Raw genomic sequence first — 20,712 nt, 5'->3', positions numbered from 1 at the left:
CCTGCGAGAGTGTCCCATTGGATCATTCCAGTGGCTTGCAGAATGGTTTGCAAAAACCAATTGAAACTTGGTATTGGCAAAATTGTCTGGGCCAAGGGTTTGGGTCGGCTTCTAAAATATATCCAGTCAAGGAGGTCAGCAGCGAACAGATAAACTGAACCAAAACTTATAGCAGTCTTCCTCTTACGTGAGTCCGTAATCACTACTTTGAACACAGCTCTGCTTGCTGCTGCCTACATATCGGGTTTTTAATATAAGGGGTTTTTTGTTGTTGTTGTTGTTAATTTTCCCTGTATTGGGAAGATCTTGAATGCATTCCAGGATGCAAAGGGAGAAAAAAAAAATATGCTGACACTCCTAAATCAAGTATATGTTTTTGCAATAAAGAACACTGGTCAATATACAACTGAGGAAAAACTGAAACAGATGTGAGGCCTAGAACCACAAGTGTTTGAATTTGCCCAGAAATGCTATTTTAAACACTCTATATGTTGGTCTACTGTTTTTTTTTGTGGAATAATGCATTCTTGGCATCCTTAAAAGGCTTCAATATGTTACAAGGTTATCCAGAAAGAAAAGGAAGAAAAAAAAAAGCGAAGGGCTAACGTATCCATCTGGGCAGCGCTGGCCAGCCTTCAGCGTGCCCCTTTGGGAAGCACAAGAACCCGTATTAATTGCACTTCACACAGCGAGCCTTTAGTTTCCCATGAGTTTTCATTCTCTGCAGACTGAGGCTTGCTTTTCACGGAATGGCTTTCAAAGGGGAACAGAGACACTCAAAAAGTCCACAGTAACTTCAACTAGCGAGGTGCAATCCTGGCAGTGGTAAACACAGAGACCCTTCCGGGGTCTGAAACGCTGGTCCTGGGGAAAAAGATGTGCCTTTCCGTCCTCCAAGATGCTCCAACAGCAACACGCTCTACAACAATTAAGTTACATGCATAATGCTAAAAGAATGCGAGCAATCCTATACCCAGCTTGGCGCCATCTGCTTGACTTTTTGAGGGACATATATAGGAAAAGAGAATTCCCCTCTTGTTCTGTTACATATAGAAATCATTTGAAGCTTCCAAATAGTTTGGCTTTTGGTAAAAAAAAAAAAAAAAAAAAAAAAAAAAAAAAAAAATTCTGCTCTTCTGTTATGCTAGCATGTAGTCACCCTAACCTCTCCCTCATAGTTTCTCAAAAAATCTCCACATGAATTATCTGAACGACAATTGAAGCCACTTACCAATATACAAGTAACATTTTATTTTATATTCTATCTTCCATTTGGCGTAAGCCTTTTGATGTTTGTTTGTTTTTTTAAACCAGTGAAATATACAAATCACGCAAGACAGAAATATGTACATTAAAAGTACAGAATAAAGGCCATAGAAGATATACATAATATCTGGATGACAAGTAGAATATTTTACATTAAATAGTTTCTTTTAAAAACTAGGATTGTTAAACTTAACTCTCTTCATAAACATGAATCGCTAAGAAGGAACAAAATCTTGTTTAGCAAATAAAAACGTCATGGTTTTTGTATAATAAAAACCAAAAAAGTGACATTTCAAACTAATTAGTGCTTTTTAACTTCAAGATCTTTTGCTTGCAGGTCACTGCAACTGAGGGGAAGTGAATATCCTTGTGCAATAAATTAAGAGCCACATATGGCTGAGGAGAGGTGAAGGCCACCGAGCCTATGATGGCTGTAAGAGATGTGTACCTTTCCAAACTCCTTAAATCCTGCAAGTCTGAGAGAACACGCTGGATGGCACTTTGTGGAAAGAGTTGTCTATGTCATGAGCTGGATTTTCCTTAGGGACTCAACTAGGTACTACAAATCTACCAGGCACCCGTTTCTGCTCTGCAGAACGAAGGAGAGAGAAATGATGACTATGCTTTCTAGTTTCGAATCTCTCTTCATTTCCAAGACTATGACGAACGAGTAATGCCCTTTCAGGAAAGTGTACAGAAATGGAGGCTGCAGAAGAGGGAAGGGGCAGGGAGGGAGAGAAAAGAAATCTTCAAACCAACACCCATGTCAGGGAGGAAGGCCTTCCGGATGCCTCAGACCCGAGGCTGCTTAGTGATGCTCACGGTGGCATCACACCAGGGCCACTGCCCACGCTAAACTCGAAAACCCCTTGTTAGAATCCCAATGGGTCGCAACAAAGGACAACCATGTTCTAGACCGAGAAACAACCCGGGAGGAACGTGTAATTCTAAACCACTGGCTGCACTGATATAATAATATTTATATTTATATATACATATGTATGTATATATGCGTGTGTGTGTGTTATGTACAAGAGACTGAGATATCAGGCACCATTAGACCACATTTCTCCCCTCCCTTATACATCCAACTGCTCAGGTCCAGTAGGAACAGTTTTAGGGTTCGCCTTCAGTGTCCTAGGAAAAGCTCCAGTGCAGAGCCTACACACAGGACACCCTGCAACACCCCTGTGGACTCCATCAGCCAAGGAATGTCATGAAAACATGAAACTACGGCTCCTTGGAATCCAAGTTTTTTTGGGGGGGAAAATCCCTAAGTAGCAACTGTTTTGCAAGCAGAGCTCCTAATGGTTTGTTTCCTATCCTGCAACCCATGGGGACCCAGTGGAGCTGCCTTTGGACACGGAATGGCCTCACCTCCTCAGCGGGGCGAGGAGGGCACAGGCTGGGCTCGGGGTCAAGTGGGAGGTGGGTCGGGTCTCCCTCTTCCCCTGCAAACAGGCGCTCTGCTCTGGTGCAGCGCTGAGCGGCATTCAGTTACCTTGGTGTTTGGGCGGAAGGTCTGTGAATGGAATCCATTTATTATTTTGATTATTATCATTTATTAACCAAGTGTCCCTAAGAAAATTACAGTATATTTTCCTTTAGATTCAAGCCAACCTCCCCCGCCCCCTCTCCAAACAAAACGCCTACAACCCAGAGTCATTCGGGGGATGCTTTCCCAATCTGATAACCTAATTCCTGTAACAGCTTCAAATCAGTCTTTATATAGGAGTTTTTAAGGTTTTTTTTCTTCCCCCTTTCTGAGGCTTTCCTCCCTGCTCCCAAGTTTCAGTAGCTGTTAGAACGGGACCATCTGTGCATGGAATGTCGGAGAAGCATGAGATCCATGATAGACTTTTTTTTTTTTTTTCTTTGAGGGAAATGAGATTCTCGCTCTTATGTTTTAAATCACCATTTTGACAATGTTTCAGGCTGGTAGCCCCTGGAGAGAGGGGAGGGGGCCTCATTCTGCTTGCTTGTGTGTTTATTTCTCAAGACCTTTCACCAGAGCATTTTGGTCACTGAGGCTGAGTGGAGCACAGACTTGGGCCAACCCCTTCCAGCTGGACGCTCCCTGCCCTGCCCAACCCCGAGGCTGACAGAAAAAAACATATTTCCTTTGCCCTCTGGATGTGCACACAGCTAAGTCAGGGTCTGTGTTATCTCCCCCTCCTCCGACACCGTCAAAAGAAGTCTTACCTTTTCAAAAAGATCCACAAAATAAATATTTTCTTGGTTCCCACCCTCCATTACTGCCAAATAATAATTATAATATTAATAATAAACCACAGAGTTCTTAGATGGGAACAGGGAAAAAAAATGCTTCCGGTTGCAATTCTCGGGGGGGGGGGGGGGGGGGGAATAGAACAATATTAAAAAAAAAAAAAAAAAGAATCACTGTACTTTCTATAAATAAGTGGGTCCTGGGAACGGGGCTGGGTGGCAGGCAAGCGAGCGGCGGGCGCCCACTATTTGCACACGAACTGGTCCACGATCTCCGTGCACTTCTTGCACTTGACGTAGCAGCACCAGTGGAACTTGCAGTGGCAGCGCTCGGTCTGCACGGTCTTGAACTGGTCGTAGCCGCGGCCGCAGCACATGAGCTCGCAGCCGTCCATGCCCTCGGATGTCTTGTTGCACAGGCGGCCCTGGGTGCCCAGCGAGCCCGTGCTCTCGTTGCGCACGCAGTAGTCGGGGCTGGGGTCGATGTACACCAGGTCCTGCGTGGTGGGCGAGTTGAAGCGGCTGTTCACCTGCACCAGCTTGCCCCGCCCGTTGAGCCGCATGGCCGCCGCGCTGTCGTACTTCTCCTTCAGGGCGTCGCCCACCTTGCGGAAGTCGGCCAGCTGCAGCCAGCACGTCTTGAGGCTGCAGGAGCCGGACACCCCGTGGCACTTGCAGGCCACGTCGGCCAGGTTGTACACTGTCTGTGGGGACAAGGGACAGTCAGTTTACAGACGCGTGGAGGAGGGAGGCCGGGCACAGGCAGGGCTCTGTGATCAAAGCTCCCCTCCACCTTCTAGCGGGAGCCACGGCGCCCCCTAACCTAGAGGCGCGGCTGCTTCCTCCTCATTCTCCACTACCCAAAGTCTGTGTTGCTTTCTTTAAAACTGGGGTGGGGACCCTTTCTTCTGCTATGGGCCATGTGGCTATGTATTATAACATCACCGGCAGGCTATACAACAGTGTCCACTGCTCTATTTGGTCAAACACTGAGTTAATTTACCCCTCGCAGGGCCAGAGCGAAGGATTCTGGGGGCCTTAGCCGGCCCCTGGGCCCGGACTTTCCCCACCCCTGTTCTAAACAGTCAACAACATAAATACGTTCTTAGCCCCTCGTTATTACACATCATCATCATAAACAACTACAGCTCTTTAATGTGAGCAGGAAACATGGGTCCCGTTGCCTCTGTTTTGTCAGGGAAACAACATGAGCAGCAACGAATGCAGCCTGAACAAGGCTCTTCCCGGAGCTGGTGCGCAGCTCTTTATCTGCGCCACCTGGACTAATCCCCACCACCGGCCCACGAGGGCAGGGCCATGACCTCTCCCATTTCACAGGGGAGGAAAACGAGGCCCAGAGAGGTGAGTTGCTTATGGGAAGCAGGGGTCCCAGGATTTGAACCTAGGCAGTTGGGCTCCAAAGCTCATGCTCAGTGGCTTGCCTTTGGGTACCCAGCTGATGAAGGGGTACGGCTGGGAGGGGTCCGGCCCAGGTGGGATTAGGGCTCAGACCTTGGCTCACTGTGACTATTCGTGCCGTGTACCACGCATTGGAGGAAGATCCTGTCCATGCTTTTCTTTCCTGATCACACAGGCTGGGTGAGATGGTGACACAGGGGCACAGAGAGGGGAAGTGGGAGAATGGAGCCCGGATCTCAGATCTTCTCCCTCCTGCTTCCCAAACCATCCTTACCCCCCTCCCTCCACTGCCTAGGCTAAGGGCACCCTCCTGACCCGGGCAGACCTGGGTTCTCTCCTGCCGCTGCCTCTGAATTCAAGCTACGGGCGTCCCCTCTCGGAGCCTCCACTTCCCATGTGTGTAGGGGGCTCACCAGCCTCACAGCTCTGTCGTCAGGATAAAATTAGCGGGTGCACGGAAAGTACGCAACGGGCAGGGGGGACGCAGTAAATCTGGTCTTTCTCCAGGGTAACAAGGGCATTGCATCGCGGCCCTTCCCAATCGCCTTGGCCTCGGGTCTGGCCTCAGAGCACCGTGCCCAGCAGTCTGGGAGGTGGCGGCTGCCTATTTATAGCCCTGATGGCCCACAGTGCTGAACCCGTTATTCTCCAGAGTCCAAGTGCTGTTGGCAGGAGCCTGGAGGCTGGAGTGAGTGAGAAGGCTGCTTCCACCCGGCCACGACCTTCCTCCAGGGGGTCTGCAGGGGCTTTCTTAAAAAGGGGGCCAGAGCATATCCCCTGGGCATAAAGAGGTTCAGGTGCAGCTAGTCTAAGGAAGGGTTTTGCAAACATATTTAACCTTCACTCCCCCATGAGGAAAATAAAAGGCTATGTCCTGAGGAGATGCTAACAGGGTTTCCTGGCCCAGGGTCCAAATTCCCACCCCCACCCCCACCATCCTGGAGAAAAGCTGTCTTCTGTGTAACCTCATCCGCCAGGATGCATGCTCAGCTCACTGCTTGCATTAGAAAGCTTATGGCAGGGGGAGAATCCCTCGATATTAAAAAAAAATGCATTAGTTAAGTGAAATTATAACATTAAAGGTACTTTTCCAATTCTGCAAAATTCCCTCCCTTCACTTGGAAATCCCTTGGCCTGTTCTCCTTGGTTGCTAAGCCCCTGAGGACTTTCGGACATAGGAGAAGCATAGGGAATCTTCAAAGAGGATGAAAGCACTCAATATGGGCAGAACGGCAGCCACATCTTTGTCCCAAGGGCATGTCCTGTCTGAGGTGCTGGGCCCCGAGAGAGTCAAGGTGTGTGTCTCTGATGAGCACCAGGTCAGGGTCTCTGGGCTCCCAGATCTCTCTGGTTGACATGCCTGTGGCACAGCCTTGGGTGGGCCACCCTGGGGAGGGAGAGTTCAGACACCCTACGGTGGACAACCTGAAGCAGGAGGGGCCACATTCCCTCTGGAGCAATTATCTGACCCCTCAGGGCAGCACAGGCAGAAATCTGCGGAGTTCATCAAATCTGAGTAGACAGGATAGCTGGAATGGTCTATGACTTCTACTTCTAATGTTTAATATTTACCAAGCACTATACTACTGGCCAGCACTAAAGGAAGATCTTCAGTGGAACCAGAGGAAGTTGTTATTTTGTAGGTAAGAGAGAGTCGCGCACCTGCTACGTGACCCCCGTGACTTCCACCTGCTACGTGACCCCCGTTAGTGCTCAAGATAACTCCGAGCTAATGCCATGGCTTTTAACAAATGTGGAAGTGTGGCAACTGAGGCTCAGAAACAGGAAGGTTCAGGATTTTAGATTTCACCGTTTCCAAAAGCTATCTCCCTTCATCCCTAAGCCGTGATGCATGAGTTCAATTAAGAAAAAAGAAAAAAGAAAAAAAAGCACAAAGCACCTGGTTTATATCTCACTCCATCAATTCTCTTCCACAGCCATGAAGTGTTTCTCTAGGCCTCAGTTTCCCAATCTCTAAAATGGGGGTATGCAGCCAAAGGGTCCTAAGGCTCCTTCCTTCCTTCCAGTTTTGGATATTTTACTTTGTGATTAACTTCCCTCCTCCTCACCCCAAAATACAGAAGGGTGAAATCTCCGACCAGAAAGTCCCTGGCACCTACCTTTCCCAGGGGCTCTGTGAAAAAAAAATAATGACCCTGGTTTTCGATGCTGCCAAAGAGAAGTTTTCACCCCTTCATTTTAGAGCAGCCATTAAGTGCCATGTGCTTCCCCGCAGGGAAAAAGGGGTCCTTTTAACTATTGTGGACAAGCATTTCATGTCCCCACCAGCAGTGGAAGGAGGGAGCAGAATGGGGACACTCAGGAGGGCTTACAGATTCGGTCTCCTCTGGATACTTCTGAGTGGCTCTCTCATCCCTCCAGAGGCACCCACAATTGGCCTGATGATCAGACTAGAAAAAGGCTGTAGTTTTCCTATAAAAGTGCGCTCTCTCTCTCTCTCTCTCTCTCTCTCTCTCTCTCTCTCTCTCTCCCTCCCTCTCCCTCTCCCTCTCCCTCTCCCTCTCCCTCTCCCTCTCTCTCTCTCTCTCCCTCTCTCCCTCTCTCTAAGCTTTCAGTACATCAAGCTTGCTCTAATGACATAGGGAAGAGAAAGAAAGGGAAGTCCTGAGACTGGGATGAGGGTTTCTGAGCTGGGCACTTACTGGATAAAGAACTCCCTCTCCCCAAGGTAAGCCCAGCCACAGACCTGTGCCGGGGGAGGGCAAACACTGCTAACTCTTTTACTTCCAAGCTGGGCTGGCCTGTGGTCCTGGGGATCAGTTAAAGGGGCAGACAAAGCTCTTCCTCAGGCTCCTGCAGAAGCACCTTGGCTGGAGGGGACCCAGGTAGCACTGACCCCCACTGTGCCCCTCTCCAGAGAGGCCTGAGATCTTGGGGTGGGGGTTGGGGAGTGGGAGAGAGCAGGAGGAAGGGGAAGAGGAAAAAAGACCAACAGGGAGAGAGGGAAGGAGACCAGAAAAGACAGAAAGGGGGTTGGAGACAGACGGGAAAACAGAGATGCAGAGTGACAAGAGACAGGAACCCATAGAGAGGCAGAGGGAGGGGCAGAGAGGCCAGAAGAGGCCCAGCTTGGTTGGGGGGCGTGGACCCCACGGGCGGGCACTCACCCTGCGGCCGGCCTCGTTGTTGTGCAGGTTCATGAGGATGCGCGCGCTCTCGTAGGAGCCTTTGGCGTGGATGCGCTCCCGCTCGCGCGCGTCCACGAACTCCTTGGCGAAGCGGTAGCCGTAGTCGATGTTGTCGCCGCAGCCGCCCCACAGCCAGTCCCGGGGCAGGTCCTTGGGGCGCGCGGCGCGGCTGCAGCCGCAGGTGGACAGCTCGCCCTCGCGGCAGGCGCGGCTCATGGCGTTCACCACCCCCGCGGCGCTCACCGCGTACGTGAAGGCCGTCTCGCGGCTGCCTGCGGGCGAGGACGGGGTCACCGGGGCTGCGGGGGTGTCCCAAACTCACTACAGCCCCCCCACTCCCCGCAGCACCCCCACTCCCCGCAGCACCCCCACTCTCCGCAGCACCCCCACTCCCCGCAGCACCCCCCACTCCCCGTAGCACCCCCCACTCCCCGCAGCACTCCCACTCCCCGCAGCACTCCCACTCCCCGCAGCCCCCCCACTCCCCGCAGCACCCCCACTCCCCGCAGCCCCCCCACTCCCCGCAGCACCCCCACTCCCCGCAGCACCCCCACTCCCTGCAGCAACCCACTCCCCGCAGCACCCCCACTCCCCGCAGCCCCCGGCCTGGAGGATGTGGGCAGGGATGATGCTGCGTAGATGCTAGTACAGGTGCTGCTCCTGGACAGGGACCATGGAGCGTCCCATCCCATACTCTCAGGCCCCGCCCCCCCTTGCCCGCTGATTCCCCCCAAATAATAACAAATAACAATACGTCCCTGAGCTCTTGCCTTTCAGAGCCAAAGGCGGGATTCTAGGCAGTGCTGGCCTGATTTTCTCTCCAACCCTTTTTTAAAAAATATTGGAAACTTCTTATTTCCAAAAATGCACAAGAAAGGAGTCATTGAGGGGGAACTCAGAATCTGGGTAGACTTCCTCACATGTATTTTAGTGTTTGTATTATTTTCACGTGGCGGGCGCGTGGCAGCTGCCAGGCTCGGGGCCTCGGAAAGTTTGAGGCCCCCGGGGGGATGGCAGCCACAGCGGCAGCCCCTGCAGCAGCCACCCTGCGGCCGCCGGTTCTAGCTCCAGTCCCCTCCTCCTGCTGCTTGTCGCCTGTCCCAGGATGAGGCTCTCCAGGGGTCCTCAAACTTTTTAAAGTGGGGGCCAGATCACGGTCCCTCAGAGAGCTGGAGGGCCGGACTATATGAACTACTAATTCCTACTGTAACACCTCGGCTGCGCTCACTGCCCAAAAAACCTGGCGGGCCGGATCAGACTCCTCTGTGGGCCGCATGTGGCCCGTGGGCCGTAGTTTGAAGACGCCTGCAAGGGACATTGTTCAAACCCATCCCCAGCCGGTTCTCATGGAGCCACTTCTCTTTGAATCCCACACTGCCTTGACTGATGCTTCTCATGGAGGTGAGTGTCTACTATGAAAACAGCCTGCCACCCCATGCCTCAGTGTTAGAATATGACAGCAAGAAGGCAAAAGCGCAATCTCCTGGGGGAAGACAAAAAAAAAAAGCTTCTTCCTCCCCAAGTCTTGTAATGAATATACAAACCTGAAACTGGTTTCCCCTTCCCCAAAGCTGGTAAACACTGCCTCCATCCCCTGTGAAACAGGGGCCCTGTTTGTCAGGAGAAGAATGGAGGTCATCATCTCCACTTGTGCGTGAGGACATTTCTATGCCTCACAGAAGCCACTTCAAAAAAAAGCTGTACTATGAGGGAGAAAGGGTTAACACCAGCAGGCCAGCTGAAGCTGGGTCTGGGGGAGGGGGGATGGGGATGAGGGAGGCTCACTTTCCTCAACTATAAAATCAGAGTATTGAACTAAAAACCCAGGGGGAGCCCCCTCTGACACTAGAATCCCTGTATCAGAATCAGTTTCTCCCCACACAGCAAGTGCTGGCTGACTGTTTTGTGAGGAGCAGAGAGGGGTGGCCGTACAACTCAGCCCCAAGCAGAAGGGTCCCTCTGCAGGGGGACGGCTGTGCCAATTGAAGGACCCATCCTTTTCCTGGGACGTCTGCTCCCACTGGATCCATGGCCATTTCTGACCCCACCCCCACCCCTTCCAGGAATGGCGATGGTTCCCATTTACCACAGACCTTCCCTCCCACATTTTAAAAAATGAATAACTTGAGGCGTGTGCTGGTGGTTGGCGGGAGGATCCAGAAAGTTCCTGTGGGGTGTGACATCTATCTTGCTGGAATTAGTGAGGCAGAGAGCATGGGAGGGAGTGGAGAGAACTGAGGAGGGGAGATAGATCCTGGGGAGTTATTTAAGGATGAGCACAGAATGCAGAAAACGCTGTGGCCCTGGCTGGGAGGCTGATGGAATAAAGAGGTAGCTAGAGGACGAGGAGATAAACAATCCTTCAGAGATAGGGAAAATCAGACCCTGTCTTGTGAGTACACTAAGCATAAAAGGTCTTTTATACCAAACACAATCATGCTGCTTGTTTCAGAAGTCTATCTTGAGCATTTCCTTTTTTTTTCTTTTTCTTTTTTTTTCTTTTTTTGCCCCATAATACGAACCTGGTCGAAGTCTCTGCGCTAACTGGTCACCGCAGGGGAAAAGGTGGGTTTGAAAGGGGCTCTTTGGCGAATAGCCTGTGGCTACCGTCCTCCTGGATGGAATGCTGCTGCTTCTCCTGGCTTTCCCGCCCTGTGAACCCACCTCCCCTCCCAGCCTCACACTCCTTAAAAATGGTGCCTTCCTGATGTGGCTTTTCACAGCGTGGAGACAAAGAAGGGACTGAGACAAAGGCTGGGAGAAAGGGGGGCTTGATGAAAAATGAGCAAGTTCCCCAAAGGAAGAGCGGCCTGGCCCTTCCCCAGGCGATTGTGTACAGTGCCTCCCGGGCCATTGGTACCCTAGAAAAATGAGTTGGGGAGGGGGGTGGAAGTGGCAGCCCTGGGTTTCTCAGACACGGGCCCCATCACAGGGTCAGATTCTCACGGACAAGAATTGCTCTCCAGGGCGCGCGCGCACACATGTGCACACACACACACACACACACACACACCTTTCATTCTTACAGGTGTTCTGAACTTCCCCTCCCAAGGTACCCCTAAAGGGAAAAGGGAAAACAAAGTCACTTTCCCACTGATGGGTTTGGGTCTATGTTCCTCTTCCACCAAAAACTATTCTGTTTTTTCTTCTCTCCAAATATACTTTAAATTTGAGGGAGGGAGGGAGGGAGGGAGGGAGGGAGGGAGGGAGAAAAGAGAAGAGAAGAGAAGAGAAGAGAAGAGAAGAGAAGAGAAGAGAAGAGAAGAGAAGAGAAGAGAAGAGAAGAGAAGAGAGAGGAGGGAGGAGAGAGAGAGAGAGAGAGAGAGAGAGAGAGAGAGAGAGAGAGAGCGCGCGCGCGCGCGCGCGCGCGCGCGCGCGCGCGCTAGCTCTCTGTTGGTGCTCCAACACAAGCCACCCAGCAGCAGCTTTCTGCCCTGAGACCCCAGGCACCTGGGGAACTGTTGGCAAGGGAGACACGGGGCACTTCCCAGAACAGCAGCTGACTGGGAGATCCTATCTAGGAGGGCTCCCTCAGAGGCCGTCCCACCCACTTCCCCTGGACCCAGACAGACAGTACCATGCAGCCAGGACCAGAGAATGTACTCGCACAGGACAATTAAATATAGGCCTTTGTACCAAGGGTTCTGCTTGTTCCCCGAGGAAGCAGGCTTTTTGAATCTTGGACCACATTTTAAATAAATCTCCAGCAGAACTCAAATCCACTTAGCAAATGATAGCTTATTCTGAACATGTTGGCCCAAAACAGGCTGCATATGAAGACAAGGAGAGGACCTTAAATCAAAGCTGTGTTCCAGGGCCTACATAGAAAAACAGTTCCAACTGCTGTTTCCCTGACTGGTTACCATCAGAGGGGTGTGATTTTTTTTTTTTTTTTTATTTTTTTTTTTGCTAACTCATATTCTTGAGAAAAAGTGGCCCCACGGTAGGAGTGGAAGGCAGTCCAGGGGCGCTCTATAAGCAGATATAAGGGGTTGGGAGAAGGCTGACAGCAGGCCATTCTGCTATCACTTTAAAAAGAAGTGTTTAGTTCGCCCACAATATCCAAATGCAAGGGAACGGAATCTCCACCACACCCCCTTACCTACAGAAGGCAGCCTATATTCAGGGAAGACTGTGTCTCTGAGACTGCACTCCTAACTCCTGATCCAGCATATACATTAGCACATTTTAATCATTAACAGGAAGGACAAAGCCTAGGAGACTCTGCAGGCTGGGGCTTCAGACCATTTTCCCATTCAATTAGAGGACTGGCTTCCAGACCTGTATTATTTTAGTTTATGAAGCCGCTTGGCTCAAACACCCACCGACAACTCTTTTTTGTTCTCAATGAATGCACTTTTCAGGGTTTTTGAAAAAAAGCATTTTAGCCATCCGTGACGGATATTAAGCCAACTTTTTATCTTCAGGCAGTATAAACAGTTAATTGCTTTGATAGATGGCTTCTTATTTTAGGAGTTACTGCAGTCATATTAATTATAAGGGCTTGTTTTGCATACAAGAAAAGAGGCCTAAAATATTCACACCAGAAAACGCACACGGGACCTGGTCTGTCAGACAGTATGAAACCAAACTAGAGGCAAGCCCATGTTTCCAATTCTTTGCCCTTTGTCCAGTTTTAATGCCACTACCTCCCTGAATGGAACAAGTTCAACAACATATTTAAAATGAAGAATCGGATTGTGAGTGATACAATTAAACGTTCTTTTTTTTTTGAAGTTGCTAGGTTGAGGTCTGAATGAAGGATGTGCTTTTATATCAATTGCCAAAATCGCAAATGTGAATGGGACCATTTCTAATGAAAGTTCTTTCAGGGACTAAAAGGAAAGCCTTTAACCTATAGATCTCTATAGCCTCAGGGACTATCTATATTAGGAAAATCAGAACCTGATTCATTTCCAACACATTCTGAAAGGAATGACAACTTTTAGTTTGCTGCTTGGGCCATTTGACTTGCGGCTTAAGTTAGAAAACTATTAACAGTTAAAAGAGTTTTGGAGCTTAAGCGAGTTTCTACTTTTGAGAAACCAAAATAAGTGCGCTGCTTCTGTTGCAACCAAAATGTTTCTTAGAGAAATTACACGTTCAGAAAAAAATAATGGTGTCTTAGATGCTCCCCTCCTGATTGGGTGACGGAAGTCCAGAAGGTTAAAAAAAAAAAGGAGTGTGGGAAAAGGAATGAACGCAGGTAGCAATAAGGAAATAAGGGCACAAATCCCCAAGCCACTATTCTGCTGTAAGATTCCCTGGGGATCAGGCTGCTCAGTAAACACAAAGGGCTTTTTCCAGGAAAAAGGTTTATATATATATTTAAAAATAGGTGACGTGGTCTCCTACCTATCTGCATAACCCTGCCAAACACGGAGGTGTTGTCCACAGTGCTGCAGTTCCACCGCCGGTGCCTGAACTGGTACTGGCATTCCTTGATGCCCGTCTTCGCGCCTTCGCCAATGTACTGCATGTGGTCCTGGTACAAGTGGCAGAGCTTCTTCTGTCCTTGAGAGAGTCCTGCCAGCTGGCTGCAGAGAGGCTGCGCTCCTATGATATATACTTCTGACATCTGAACAGGGTTATTCATACCTAGCGACCTGGGAAGGGGTGGGGGGGGAGATGTGCCTTTAAGATTTACGTGAACTCTCGAGGTGGGCCCCCAGAAAGCATGTCAGCAAGACATAGGTCTAAGCACACAGATGCTTTTCTCTCCTGCTTGTCCTCATGACAAAGTATGAGAAGGGCCTCATAAGACTCCTCTGTTTCAGCTCTACTCAGAAAACGGAGGTATTGTGTAGTCCCCATCCCGCCATCTGGCCCCTCCGAGGTTTTACCTCCCCTTTTTGCCCCCACGCCTGCCGTCTACCTGAACCAGTGTTTCCCAAACCCACTCAGAAAGGAGGTAAACAGCGGTTTCAGGGACACATCTCCGACCTCAGAGAGAGTGACTCACTCACGTTGCCTCACAAATCGGACTGATCTGCCTTGGAAAAAAAAAAGTACGAGTGCCAAGGAAAGGAGACACAATTAGACACGGGTGGCAGCTAGCAGTTCCTTGGGACTGATGGAAGAACAGTGGGACAAGTATATAGTCCGGGAAAAACTCCACCTCATTCTGGACAGCTTAAAAGGGCTCCTTATATATGATTGTGAAGGACCCAAGGCAGGGTATCCAGTGAACAGCAGTCATGTTTGACAGTCAGAAAAACACTGCTCATTCACAGGGAAAAATATCCAGAGCGCCTTCAGAAATAATCCTCTGGAAAGACTGCAGCCTGTCGGCGAGGGCCCTGCCAGAGAGAAACCTCTCACTCAGGGACATGGGACTACTTCAAGTTCACCTTTTCCTGACCGAATCTCGAGCCAAGTACTTCAGCTGTCTTCCTAGAACTCTCCCTGCAGTAGACCCTGAAGGTTCCTAACCTCTAGGGTCAGAAAAATAAAAGGTGGAACTCACTTTTACTACAAGTAAAATGTCTAGCTAGGCTCCCAGTGAGGAGAGCAATGACCTTTAGTCCCCTTTTATTCTGCAATGTCCTATGAGCACACATCTGAACATGGGCCTCACAGAAACAGGTCTCGGTTTTTAAGCTCTGATTCCCTAGGGAACTAAAGATCAGCTTTACAATATTAGCCACTTGAAAGAAAATCCCTATTCAAAAATACATGTAAATAAAAAAAATGAATAGGTGTCTTAGATAAATGCAGCCAAATTCATGTTTTAGCTTTAAATATGGCAGCAGCATACACATGTATACTTAAAAAAATAAAATAAAATAATAAAAGATGCACATAGAATGAACTTACCACCAAGAATTGGCTTCTATTACAACCTGGGCGAAGGAGAAAAATATGGCCAAAGCCATGAGGAAGAACGTGGGAGACATGGCACTTCCAGCCGACCCCAGAGCAACTCCCGGCCTTGATATTCCAGTGGGCTTCTGGAGAGAGAAGAAAGGAGCAGATGTTTATTGCCTCCCAGATAATTCTCAAGCACACAAGTTTAAACAACGGGAAGCATCCGGGCCTCTCTTAGGTTGACTGCGGATGGACTGCGCCTCTCCTCCGTGTGAGCTGTTTGATGAGAAGATACAGGCAGTTTCTTTCTTTCTTCCCCCCCCCCCCAAATTAATCCACCCACGCAACCTCACCAGGAAATCTGATTTCTCTGGGCTCCTGCGCGCGGGGCACGAACATGTCTCACTGCTGTTGAGTCAAAGCCCGGGTGCCAGGCGCTGCCTCCTTCCTGCTCGCCCGCTGCTGGTGTCCCGCACTCCCTCGCCCCCCTCCAGTCCCCACAGCGCCGGGTCCCTCCGTGGGAATTCACTGGGGACCCCGCCGCCGCCGCCCCTCAAGTCCTCCCTCTCCCCGACCTGGGCTGAGCAACAAGTGGAGCCGGAATTCATTCCAAGGGCGAGGGCAGCGCGGAGGAGAGTGGAGCGGAGCGCGCCGCGGCGGCCGGGAGGGAGGAGGCGGGGTGGCCGGCGCGGGGGTGGGGGTGGGGGTGGGGGCAGGACGCGGGAGGGAAGGGCAGGGGGTGGGGGGCGAGGCCCGGGGGAGCGGCGCGCGAGAAAGTGCCCAGCTGGGAACTGCAGCTCGGAATTAACATCGTATGTTTCCTAATCAGTTTACGGGCCGCTTTGGGCGAAGCCACTTCCAGAAGGGGGGTAGGGATGGGGGCGGAGGGGGGGCAGCCTGGTTTTCCTCTGGACGCTCCTCAGCCAGATTGGAGCTGGAGGAAGGAGATGTGGGGCACAGGAATCAATGGGGGGGGGAGACACAGATCTGCTCCCCCAACCAAGGAATCCAGAAAGCAGGGCGCTCCCTGGGGCTCAGCGGGCTCTAGCATCAGGATGCACCAAAAGGAAAGAGGGATCTGGGTCCCTTTGTACTGGGACAGGACCCCTTCCCTGCTCTCCCCACATCCTCCTCCAAGTTCTTTTCCTCTCTCCCTCCGACCTCACTCCGGGCGGCTGCCTAGGGGCAGGGGGAAAGGGAGCCGAGGGGCACTCCAGCTTCCTCTGGTCCCGGGCTGGCTTTGTCCGCCGCTTCGCCATCGCGGCACCGGGAGCCCGGCCTGTGAACACCGCCACCCCGCCCTCCAGACCCAACTAAGACTCGGCTGGGTCCGTTCTGAACGGCGAGGGCGCAGCGGAGGCCAGAGCTGCTTCCATCCAGGGAGCCCCCCGACGGCGGCAGAGACAGCGCAGGCCCGCGCCGCCGCGGAGACCCGGACTCCAGGGCGCACGGGGCCTGGCGGCGAAGGTTCCAGGCTTCCAGAATGTCGGGGCAGAGGCGGCCTCCGAAGCTTCGGCTGCCCTTCCTCCTTCCTCCCCACCGGTGACTTCTCCACCTGCAGGCGGATGTGGGGCAGGGCGGCGGCGGCTGCGGGTGGGAGGAGCAGGTTTCCAGAGTCCCTTTTCCATCTCTGATCAGTGTAACCCGGACGCGCTTCGCCTCCCGCCACTCCCCCGGGGACCCCCTTCCCCAGGAAAAGGCTCGGGGAGCCTCTTTCAGGAGACAAAGGGGCCTGGCCAGGACCCTTCGCCACAGAAGGGACTAAGGGGACCTAGGCAGCTTTGGGAACAGGAAGATGCTCAGAAGCTCGCCCAAGGCCTTTCCTGGCCAGCCGGCCGCCCCTCTGGCCCGGACACCTGGGGAGGGGGGGTGCTTCTTGGAGAGGAAATGCTTATGTGGGCCCCAGTGCCCGCTACCGGGGCCCCAGCGCCCGTGGCACAGGGGTCCCCAAAGCGCTTCTAAGCTGGGGGCGCATCCCAGAGAGGAGGAAGCCTGGGTTTCCCCGGCCGTGGAGAGAAGTCTCCCCTCCCCACCCCCACCCCCGCCCGGAGTGTCAGGTTTCCGCCGGGGGAGGGGGTGGGCTGCGCTGGCTGCCTTCGCGCGGCCCCTGATGCGGAGCCGGCTCTCCCTCCCCACAGGCAGGCGGCCGAGGCCGCGCACACGCGCTCCGGCACAATCACACTCACACGCACGCTCGGCCATGCACTCACACGCGTGCACACACATGCACGGACTCCGGTGTGTGCCTCCCAGACGGCGGCGCTGGTCGCCGCGGGCCCCGCGCACTTTCCCGGGCCTGCGCCTCCCGCCGGGCGGGGCGCGCGGGGCGGGGCGCGGGCGGCGGAGAAATTGATAACAGATTCGGCGGATTACAGGGGATCTCTTTGTTAGAGGGGAAGCCACACAAACCGAGCCCACTCCCGGCCGCCGACGACCCCAGGAAAAGTCCACCTAATCCAGAGCTGGGGCCAAAGGGTAGTGTGGTCCCTGGGTCTCCCTCTGCAAGCCGGGTCTCCCCAGCGCCAGGCTGGGGGTTCAGCCAAAGGTATCTCCAAGGGGATCCGCTGGAGAGCCGGGCGAGTCGCGTCGCCACTTAACCCCGCGTGCGCTTGCCCGGAAACACCTTGGCCCTCTTCCCCATCCCAACCCCGAGCAACCCAGAGAAGGCCCCACGAGTTTGAACTATTTAAGGAACCTACCGCGAACTCCCTAATACATACATACATACATACATACATACATACATACATACATCGCCTCTGTTTGGTAAACACCCCGCCTTGTTTACGAGGAGCTCTGATCCGAAAAGACAGCACCAAAGGAGACCTCTCCGGAGGTGACCCGAGCGAGGGTGAATCCAAACTTCTAGGCAGAATGGACTAAAGGTTTTCAAAAGCTTTTCGGAGCCCGGGAAAGCTGGCTTTGCAGGGACCTCGGAACCTGTTCCCCGTGTGGGATGGGTTGGAGAGTTTCAAGCGCAGGAGGGGGGAGGAGGTTGGGGGGTGAGAGCGTTAGCGCGCCCTTGTTTCCAGCCCAGAGCAGCTCATCCAGGGGGCTGCTCGTCCTGTCCCTCCTCCAAAGCTTCCGCGTTAGATTAAAGGTGTTCCTAACCCTTCTTGTCCATTGCGTTGCGGGCGTGGAGTGATAGGAGGTGACAGAGGGGAAACCATCAAGCTGTTTGGAAAACGTGCCACGGAAAAAGCACCGCAGAGCACTCGCAAACCTTCCAGAGCCCTTCGCCCTCCGCCCCCTAAAAAGAAAGTCCACAAAGGCAGAGCGAACAACCCGGACCCTGGCTCCTCCGTCTGGGCATGCCCTTCCACCCGGCTCTTTGCCTCCAGCTCCCCACCCCCACCCCCACCCCCGCCCGCAAGTCTCTGGAAGTGGAAAGGGAGTGGATGAGGGAGACCAACTTGGAGGAAGTGAGTTTGACCTGGACTCGCGGTGTGAAAGGGGTAGGACACTCCAAGAATCACAGCGCTTGGTGGGAAGTAAGCCTTGTTTTTCCCCATTGCGATCTCTCCCCAAAGCAAGGAGAAAGATGGAGAACACTGCGGGAGGAAAGCTGGATTGTTGTGCTGGGCTGTCCTGCTTCAGGAACGCCAAGAGGAGTGGGAGGGGAGGGGAGGATGAGCCGGTCAAGGCTGATAGGAGGTCCGCTCTGGGGGAGCAAACAAGGAGCCAGTGCTCCCCCATGCCTCCAGCCTGGCTGCAGGGATGTATCCAAAGCGCTGTGGCGGGGTGGGGGGGGGGAGGGCTTTTGGAGCCCAAATCCTTGCAGGTAACGTGAGCAGCCTGTGCTCGCCCTGAGGCAAAGCCAACAGCAGGTTCAGTAGCAAAGGGTCTCCAAGGGAGGAATAGTAGCCAAGCCCCTAGTTCTGTCTGTTCCCTGCCCTCCGCCTTCCACCCCTGGGACAAGGCTCTCAGACCGACCGCAACCCCCTCCACACACACACACACACACACCCCACTCCTACCTTCTCACACGGAATGTCTAACTCTCAGCAGGGGCTCTCAACTTTATCCAGAGGAAGAGCAGAGTCCGGTGGCAGGAGAGAGAAAATGAAACATCAGTTCAACCCCCGCCGCCACCTCCCTTCGGAGGCAGATTCCTCTGCGCTTTTTAATAGACAAGAAACTGAGGCCCAGAGAGAGCAACACTTGTCCTCGATTACGGAGAAAACTGGCTAGAGCGCCAAGAAGACCAGACCCGAGGCCTCCTAGAGGGCAAGGCTCTCCCTCCAGCCAGCGCCTTGGAGAAGAGGTACCCACTCAGGCTCCACCCGCCCTGGAGCCCGGTTCGCTGGGTCGTGCCCTTGGCCTCTTGCGCATCGCGGGGGCGGCGCAGGGCGGCGGGCCCTCGGGGGGCCCCGGCGCGGCCCTCCCCGGAGAGGGTGGGCAAGAGTGCGCGCCGCCAGAGGTGGGAGCTGCTGCGAACCCACTCGCCCCACGGAACTGGAACGGAGGTGTCCTACCTCGAGGCGGCCAACAGGGGGCAGCCGGCACCGCGCGGCGGGGAAGAAAGACTGCGGGCAGAGCCGAGCTCCAGGCGCGCGGCGCTAACCCCTTGTGCACTGGAGCGCTCCAAGGAGGGGAGGGGAATGGCAGGAGCGCCTTGGGTCGGCCTTTCCGAGGGAAGGGAGGGCGGGTTCTCCTTTGTGGGGCGGTGCGGGATCGGCCGAGGCTACTCTACCCAAGAAGACGCAAAAACAACGGACCTTTTTCCTTCTCCCACACACGCAGGACACAACCTCACACGCTCGGACACACAATCCTGCTGCCTCTCCCTCCATCGCCGGCGCGCTCTCGGCATTGCCCTCTCGGAACCCCCCCGGGCTGCGGCCGTCCGTCTAGAAACGGAGTCTCCGCGTCTGGCCTTGCGGAGAGCGTTAGCGGCGGGGCAGGGGCCCGGGAGGTGCGATCGCACCGCTGGCTACAGGCGCCTTCCAAACAGCGAGGTGTCCATGTAAAGAAAGGCGAGAAGAGAAGGGGCCTCGCGCCGGAGGACTAGGTTTAGAAAGTAAAACAAGGCCGCGGGGGTCTCCCGGGTAGCGGGTTTAAAAATAAATAAATAAATAACCTTTGGGGGAGGGAGAATTTGCTTGCTTTTAGGAAACCTCCTCATTCCAACTTCAACCTTATTTTCTAGAAAACTGAACATGGGAGAGATCACACACACAAAAATGGGAAGGATGGGAGCTTGGAGGGCAGAGAGAGAGGAAAAGGGACTTGAAAAGGAGCAAGTTGGATAGCAGGAAAGAGATGTGAACTTTTCTTAAAAGTGAACTCTCGGTGACCCTCGGAGTGTGTGACTCGGCTTTCACATACAACTGACAATTAAAACAAACAAGGGCTCACAAACTGCCCCCCGCCGGCTCTCCCCCAGCGCGGACGCCCAAATGCTTCCAAATGGCCCGGCGGGGTCCGCGCAGGGGGCCTGGGCGCGCTCTCCCCGCGGACCGGGATGAGAGCCGCAGCCGGCCCTCCCCGCGCTCGCCCCGCCGCCCAGTGCCCGGCTCCCCCGGTGGCGGCTAATCATGCTAATAACGCGACCCTGCTCCCCAAGCCGGGGTGCGCACTGGCCCCCCGCCAGCCACTCTTAAAGGCACAGGGCCTGCATGCAGCACCAGGGCTCCCTGGCCAGGACGGGCTCTGCAGCCTGGCCTCCGGCTGCAGAGGGCGAGGGGTGCGCTTCTCCGGAGCAGCTGGCCCCCTAGTCCGGCTGCCCAGCCTCTCCACCAAGGAGGCCACTTCCCCTTCCCGAGCCCTGGCCCACACACCTCCTCGGTGCCCGCGCCGTGGGCACTTGGCAAATATTTGTTGAATTGAATCATGATCCTGTGAC

General features: G+C 53.4%; 1 protein-coding gene across 4 annotated transcripts in view; it reads right to left on the bottom strand.

The window, feature by feature from the left end:
* Window positions 1–277: 277 nt before the first annotated feature.
* Window positions 278–20,712, bottom strand: part of WNT5A (Wnt family member 5A) — a 22,201-nt gene continuing 1,766 nt past the window's right edge. The window contains exons 1-5 of one of the 4 annotated variants that reach the window (XM_045579043.1): window positions 19,343–19,456; window positions 14,877–15,010; window positions 13,416–13,666; window positions 8,040–8,332; window positions 278–4,196 (exon numbers count right to left, since the gene is read on the bottom strand). In XM_045579043.1, the coding sequence (XP_045434999.1) occupies window positions 3,738–4,196; window positions 8,040–8,332; window positions 13,416–13,666; window positions 14,877–14,956 (1,083 nt within the window). In that variant the 5' untranslated portion in view covers window positions 14,957–15,010; window positions 19,343–19,456 and the 3' untranslated portion in view covers window positions 278–3,737. Of the gene's footprint in view, window positions 4,197–8,039; window positions 8,333–13,415; window positions 13,667–14,876; window positions 15,011–15,442; window positions 15,539–18,844; window positions 19,294–19,342; window positions 19,457–20,712 lie in introns of those variants that run through there. The other 3 variants (XM_045579042.1, XM_036430830.2, XM_036430831.2) reach the window with 3 other exon arrangements.

Source organism: Pipistrellus kuhlii, unplaced genomic scaffold (genome assembly GCF_014108245.1).
Source record: "Pipistrellus kuhlii isolate mPipKuh1 unplaced genomic scaffold, mPipKuh1.p scaffold_m20_p_11, whole genome shotgun sequence".
Classification (NCBI taxonomy): Eukaryota; Metazoa; Chordata; class Mammalia; order Chiroptera; family Vespertilionidae; genus Pipistrellus; species Pipistrellus kuhlii.
Note: the sequence above shows the minus strand (reverse complement) of the source record. Positions and strands in the feature narration are given on the sequence as shown.